This window comes from Bremia lactucae, linkage group LG2 (genome assembly GCF_004359215.1).
Source record: "Bremia lactucae strain SF5 linkage group LG2, whole genome shotgun sequence".
Lineage (NCBI taxonomy): Eukaryota > Oomycota > Peronosporomycetes > Peronosporales > Peronosporaceae > Bremia > Bremia lactucae.
In genome coordinates this window covers 2888451-2895258 of record NC_090611.1, presented here as the reverse complement: position 1 = coordinate 2895258, position 6808 = coordinate 2888451, and the positions used below count along the sequence as shown (strand labels likewise).

Sequence of the window (6808 nt, the reverse complement as noted above, 5' to 3'; positions counted from 1 at the left end):
GCTCGCAATACATATTAGTGTTATCTGTAGAGATGATATTTTTGATTGGTAAAAACAGGCATTTATATTTAATGCAATTAAAATAAATCAGTCTGAAAACTACTTTCAACTTGGTAAGTGCGCACGAGGAGCTGGATTTCCGCTCCCGTGACGACACTTTACTAGTGTACTTAGTGCGTTGGGTGATGTCGTTAAGGCGCCCACTACAACTACCTCCTTGCACGCAAGAGAAGATGGTCTAACCGCTTCCTCGCTGTGCTAGGGTGTGTGTCTAAGTAGAGCGTGCCGCATTACGACATGCCCGCCTAAAAGAGTACTTACTGCATTGAATGAGGTCGCTAAGGCGCCCACCACAACAACCTCACTGCACGCGAGAGTAGACGGTCAAATCGCTTCCTCGCTGTACAAGGGTGTGCTTAAGTAGTGCGTGGTCGCATTAAGACGTGCCCGCCTACACTCTATATTAATACAGCTTTACTTTTTTTCCTAAACTAAAGCTTAGTATTTACCTCTAGTACCTAAGACTTCTTAGCTACTTGTAACGTGAAGTAATCGAGGCACTTCACCTTCATTGTTATCAGTGTAGGTTGGCTAGAATTGTTATCAGCCCTAGCGAAAGGCGCCTAGTTTTACAATCATATTCGCCATGCTTGTTTGCCGTTTTAGGGAAAATGCTATTTCCGAGCATTAGTAAAGTAAAGTTTGGACGAAACTGTTCAATCTCGAAACGCTGCGTGAAAACTTTGTTATAGCAACGCTGAATGGAGCTACCGAAATGTTTCTCTGAGTGTGGCGATACCGGTTCCGTTAATAAATTTCACTCTACAAACGCTATAATCCAATTACATATTATCTACGAACATAAAAAGATATTATACAAAATAAAAGCGTAACAGCGATACACAGGGACCGTAATTTGTCGCTTCTTCTTTAATCAGCACAAAAATCGCGACAAGTTAGTGGTAAACCTATCGCAGTGCTTACAGCACTTTGACGCTGTCTACAGGCCTCATAAATCAAGGCTGAGAGCTTGCGATGAGCCAGCTGGGAAAGAGCGGCCAGGCAGCCGGGGAGGCTGAGCTAGAACGCATATTTGGGCACATAGACGATCTTCGTGTCTCGGAGGCAGCACTTGCATCCGTCAGCATCTCAGAAGACGAAGAAGATGAGGAAGATTCAAGTGCATTTGACGATGACGATGACGAAGACAACGATGTAGAGGGCAGTGGAGAGGAAGAGACGAGCTGGGTTGCATGGTTTTGCTCTTTAAGAGAAAACAGCTTTTTGTGTGAGGTGGACGAAGACTACATTGAGGACGATTTTAATCTTACTGGTCTTGGAAATATCGTTCCGTACTACGATTACGCGTTAGACATTATTCTGGACATTGATACACCTAACGACAGCAGCCTCACCCAAATCCAGCAGGAGATGATTGAATCTGCGGCCGAAATGCTTTATGGACTAATCCACGCACGCTATATTTTGACCACGAAAGGCATGGGTGCCATGTTAGACAAGTACCAAAACGTAGCCTTTGGACGCTGTCATCGCGTGTATTGTCAGGGACAACCCGTTCTTCCAGTTGGGCAATCGGACGTGCCCAGACACACAACTGTCAACGTTTTTTGTCCAAAGTGTCGAGATATATTTTTCCCTAAGTCGCAGCGAGCGGGGCGTACGTTTGTAATTAAATTATGTGTGTAAAAGCTGATGCTAATTGCGTTTTATTGCAATTTCTTGTGGCAGAGATTGATGGTGCGTACTTTGGCGCGACATTTCCGCATGTGTTCCTAATGACGCATCCCCAACTCGTAATGCCGCCTCCTACGCAAACGTACGTTCCGCGCGTGTATGGCTACAAGATTCACAGCTCCAGCGAATATTACACAGGAAAAAAGAAGATTTCGTCTGTCCGCGAGCGGGAAAAGTATCGAGAAGTCATGACTTTGATTGACCGTATGAAAGGCCGACCAAATGGCGAACAATAGGCTAGATGAAATATTTTCTCACAGGACCCCGTCCAGAGTTTAGTGGATATGCTAACTTTAACCTTTTCAGTATTGCCTCGAGGACTCGTGATATAGCGACAAGCGCTGCGTATAAGTTTGCGACGTCTCTCCCGTGGCTGAAATTAGATTGTTGCAGCGCATATTTGTCCAATATACGAAGAAAAGTGCGACGACATCATGTACTCATGCAGTGGTCGTTGACTTGTTGCGTCATCTATTTGTTTACTGTTGCTGCTTACCATTTTGAAAAAATCGTTTCATGTATTATGTTTTTCACATGGCTATAAGCTTATACCTCACGGGTTTCAACTTGACGATAGCTAACGCTAGAAGCATGACGTCAGCATTTTGCAGCACATTTCAGTTAAAATTTAGCGCCCGTACCTCCTTCGTTCCACATCTGCCGCTTCGAATAAATTTGTATAAATTATGATGTGATTGATCGAGTGGCGCAATGCACAGTGGACATCATCGAAGGTGCGTCTTGGAAAAAAATATCTAAAAGAAGAAAATGTACCATTTCGCAAGCTCGATTAATAATGATCCAGAGGGCTTTTATCGATTTTCTTGCGAATTTAAGGATTTATAATTTTACGGAGGAATTCTGGTAGAAGTGCTGCTAATTTAGGGTTAATCGATGTGACCCTGGATCAGATACGCAATTATACACAAGAATGAGCATTTATAAGCGAAAAGATGTGCAACGGCATCGAGCGAGTAGATTAGCTTGATGTTGTAACATCGTTTTAATGCAATTTCCGCGGATTTAATAGTTTGGCTTAAAATAATTTCCGTCCAATAGTATTATTTTCGATAACGGTGAATATTAGCATGGTTTAATACATTTCATTAATCTTATTAAGTATAAGAATGATACTAAAAGTAAAGCGATATAATTACTAAAATAGAATACCTGAATTGGAAGGCCTTGCCCTAATTAAAATCAGAAACAAGCTTGCGAGCATTCGCAAATACCCACCCTTCAAGACAAGTGACGACTCCAGCCCGTGACCAAGACAAGACAAGACAAGAATCCAAAACCAAAGATGTACAATTAAGATCATACAGATCGCCAGTGGGGAAGAAATTTTCCGCTTGCCGAGCAGTCGCGACATTCAAAAGAGTTATTATGCTCGTAAACTCATTTTCGAGAGCCGAATCCAGCTAAATCCCGTAAACGCGCACATGAGAGAAGTACGCCAAGCTGGTGACTGAGTGGACAATACGTACGGCAAATTTCCAGATGTAGTGCTGTAGCAGTTTGAAGACCAAAAAGTACCAGCAGAACGAAGCATCGCACTAACCTCCGATAAATTACGTAGATTTCCTGATGGGACAGTTGTACAGTGGCCTCGCAATGTGAAAAAGTACAGGGAAATGCCCTTTAATCGCACAAATTAATTTGAGGTAGATGACGTTTAGACTGCTCGTGGATGTAGTAAGTTTTGTACCGAAGGGAACTGTCAAAAAATAAGGAAAGTCTGGTATGCAGGGCTTCCACGTGTAGCCAAGCATCGACTACTTGTAGTAGAAGAACGACAGAAATTCGCGAAAATGAGCTACGTGTTCTTAAGAGGCAAATCTGCCTCTTTACTCAACGTTGAATTCGAAAAAATTCGGTCGTCTGCCCATATATTGGCAAACTTTGTTTGGAGGATCCCTATAAGCGATAAACTGTTCAGCTAAACTAAAGGACATCAAAATCTTCACGATATTTCTTGCAGCCGACGCCATGGGAGGGATGGGACGCTTCACCAACCACTTGAGTGATGCAAATTGCCGCATCCAAGATTTGAACGAAGAATCTGGACCGGAGTTTGCTATTGTTGCAAGCCGCGATATCGAACCCGGCAAGAAGACAGCCGTAGATGGTCCAGACAAGCGCTTTTACTGTTATCGTGGAAGTAACAAGTGCCGGGATAAGGGTCTTTGTGATGATCCGCTGATTTCAGATGTCGTTACCTCCAGACTGCGTTATGATAATAAGGGAAAACCAGCGGCTGGAATAGGGGTTAATCGTTACATGAAATTACACTTAAATGTTGTTAATTAATATATTATCTAAAAGGTAGATAATATTTGGAGGATATTACTTTCTATAGTAATGTTCAAAAATCTTGTCCATAAGCAGGTATAGGCCATTATATCTATTTATCCCGTAGACTAATCAGCTGTAAACGTACACAAAGAGAGTAACAGATAAGATTTCAATTGCATTTTAGTATTAGTTTATAATTAAGTTATTATTTACCGATAGAGAGAAAAGATACTTAATTATTTAATACAGTTTTCATTTACCCTCTTTAAGCTAGTTGTCTTGAAGAGAAGTCTTCCTCTGCACGTACTAGTGTATGTGAAGTGACGTAAGGCACCACTCGCAACTAAAGCAGTGCGAAGTGGACTCGTACTGAAGCGGTACAAGTCGTTGTGCCCGTTACACCTCGTAGCACTTTGTAGTCCGTCCAAGGACCACATTTCCTTCATCTAACATGGACATGTTAGATGATAGTGGGAATACGCTTCACGTTTCGCGTGAAAGCTGCGGGGGACATAGAAAGGAGTGCGGTTGAACGAATGAGTTCGACCGTAGGGAACGATGCCATCTTGGCCATGCTGTCCGGTTTGGACAGAGATGCCCTCCATTCAGCCATCGCCAAGTTCATACAACATGAACTTGACGAGATGAAGGAGAAGGTAGCCTTGCTGAATCAACAAGGCTCTCAATAGGCAGAACTGTTGAGGTTACAACAGGTACAGACCCCTGTACCTGGGATGACGTACACGCGTCGTCCCGAAACCCTAAAGATTGGCACCTCTAAGTTATAGAAGATGAAGAAGAGTCCCTCTTGAGATTGTTTGTCGAGTTGGACGATGCCACAAGGGCACGTCACATCGTCGACGAGCAATTGCAAGTCGCATTCGCTCAATCAATTTGGCAGATCGTGGCAAAACTTGGGCATTGGGCCTTAAATTGCGCGACCCATATGTCTTTGGGTCGCTAGAGGGTTTAAAGCCCGGCTCAAACAGACGTTTGAACCAACTAGGGCTGATTTCAGTTCTTCTGAAACTCAAGCAAGGCAAGCGTGATGTTCACGCATATGCCCAGCACATCCGACTCTTACCGAGTTGTTTTACAAACAATCCATTTCATGAACACACGTTGATTACGGTGTTCATGCAAGGTCTTACGGATGGTCCCGTAAAGACCCACCTTTTCAGCTTGGAATTGGATACGCTTAAAGAAGCAATATCCGTTGCGGAACAGGAGGACTTTAGCTTGAAACAGGCTCAAGCTAGTTCGTCATCGTATCGTCCTCCAAGACGACACGAGTTAGGAGGTCCAGAACCCATGGACCTCTCTTACGTCGAAAGCGAGAGACCTCGCTTTTCGAGCAATAAGCGATTGCAGAAATGCCATCGCTGCCAAAAATTAGGACACTACGCTCATGAGTGTAGTGCCCCACGTCCAGCACCAAAAGGTACTGAACGTAATTTTGGATCGTATGCCAAAAAGGGCAACGGTCGCGGATCCGACGTTGTTGCGAAATCGCAACAGCGAGGCGGACCGCCAAAAAATGGACGGGGTCAGTAGGGGCGCAACGCCCTACTGATCCAGCAACCTCAAGAGAATTTGCAAATCTCTTGACTAAAGTTGCTCCAGACACACAATCATTATGTGTCTCTGCACCTGGTGATGAGGTATCTCTCATCACCTTGAAGTTAAAAGTGACAAATGATTTGTCACGTAGAGCCCTAGTTGACTGCAGAGCGTCGAATGACTTTATTCGTCGCCGACCACTAGAGGGTCGTAGGCTCAAATATGTTGAGCGCGACATCCCTCCAACGATGATGACGGGTGCGTCTAGCGATAGGCGCATCGATAATAGTAATGAAGCGTGTAGTGAAATTTCACTACACGTTAAAAGATTTACAGTACGATGATGATTTCATCTTACTGGATTTGGATGACAAATTTGATGTCATCCTAGGTTTACCTTGGCTCAGAAAATACGAGCCAAGGATCAGCTGGCAGCATCGATCCGTAAAGATACCTGCCACTTATTCATCAGATGGCCATCTGATGAACGTCTTGGAGCGTCCACAAGCGTGTGGATGTACTACGAGTGAGTGCGATGGCCTCACTTGTGGTACGGTCGTTAGTACAACTGCACAAGATCACAGTGTGATTACCAATCACACTGTGGAGTCAGCTGCCGGCGGCTGTGCTAATGCACAGGCAGCTCTGAAGGTCCACTACTCGAAGAAGAAGTCGAGTGGATTGAGACATGAATGTATGCCTAGCGGGCGACATTCAAGGAGTATACGGTTGCCCCAAAGGGACAACACGATGATTCTAGGTCGAGTAGATAGTCAACCGTAGAGGACCCGACTGTGATAGCGCAATCACACTCGGAAGACGTTGAGGGAAAAGGTCCCACACACGTACTTGAGGATAAATCTTCTCAAATAGTTGAAGTAACTAGACTACAAGATCCCGAGGGATTAATCCCTCGGCAGCCTGTGGATAAATCCCAGGAAGAAATCGAGACATTAAATGCCTTGGTTAATAGCAGTTCAAGAGTAGGCGCTTATACTCTTGATCTGTATGCGCCTCCGAAGTTAACTTCGGAGATAACACAATTACCAACCCTAGAACCTAAGCGGTTCTTGAGAGATCTGCATGGTGGTTAAATCAAGCAGATCTGCGTACTCGTCACAGAGGACGATTACGTAACCGACATTCGGTCAGCGGTAATTTTTGCAGAGAACGAACGGGTTCTCAGCAGCTCATCGAT

The 6808-nt window shown here is 44.2% G+C and overlaps 2 protein-coding genes across 2 annotated transcripts; both read left to right on the top strand.

Moving 5' to 3' along the window:
- Window positions 1-918: 918 nt before the first annotated feature.
- CCR75_002759 (uncharacterized protein) lies at window positions 919-2387 on the top strand. The gene is made up of 2 exons (XM_067960856.1): window positions 919-1678; window positions 1750-2387. The coding sequence occupies exons 1-2, from the start codon at window positions 1036-1038 to the stop codon at window positions 1989-1991; spliced, it is 885 nt and encodes a 294-aa protein (XP_067822174.1). The 5' UTR covers window positions 919-1035; the 3' UTR covers window positions 1992-2387.
- A 1179-nt stretch (window positions 2388-3566) lies between these two features.
- CCR75_002760 (uncharacterized protein) lies at window positions 3567-4065 on the top strand (the record flags this gene model as incomplete). The annotated part of the gene is made up of 2 exons (XM_067960857.1): window positions 3567-3659; window positions 3706-4065. 2 exons carry the CDS (start codon window positions 3567-3569, stop codon window positions 4063-4065), a joined length of 453 nt encoding a protein of 150 aa, XP_067821715.1.
- Between the last annotated feature and the right edge of the window lie 2743 nt (window positions 4066-6808).

Excerpts from the sequence above, each read along its gene's own strand:
- CCR75_002759 (XM_067960856.1), top strand. The coding sequence starts at position 1,036 with ATGAGCCAGCTGGGAAAGAGCGGCCAGGCAGCCGGGGAGGCTGAGCTA. Across the intron at positions 1,679-1,749 it reads TAAGTCGCAGCGAGCGGGGC|AGATTGATGGTGCGTACTTT; the intron begins GTACGTTTGTAA and ends TTCTTGTGGCAG.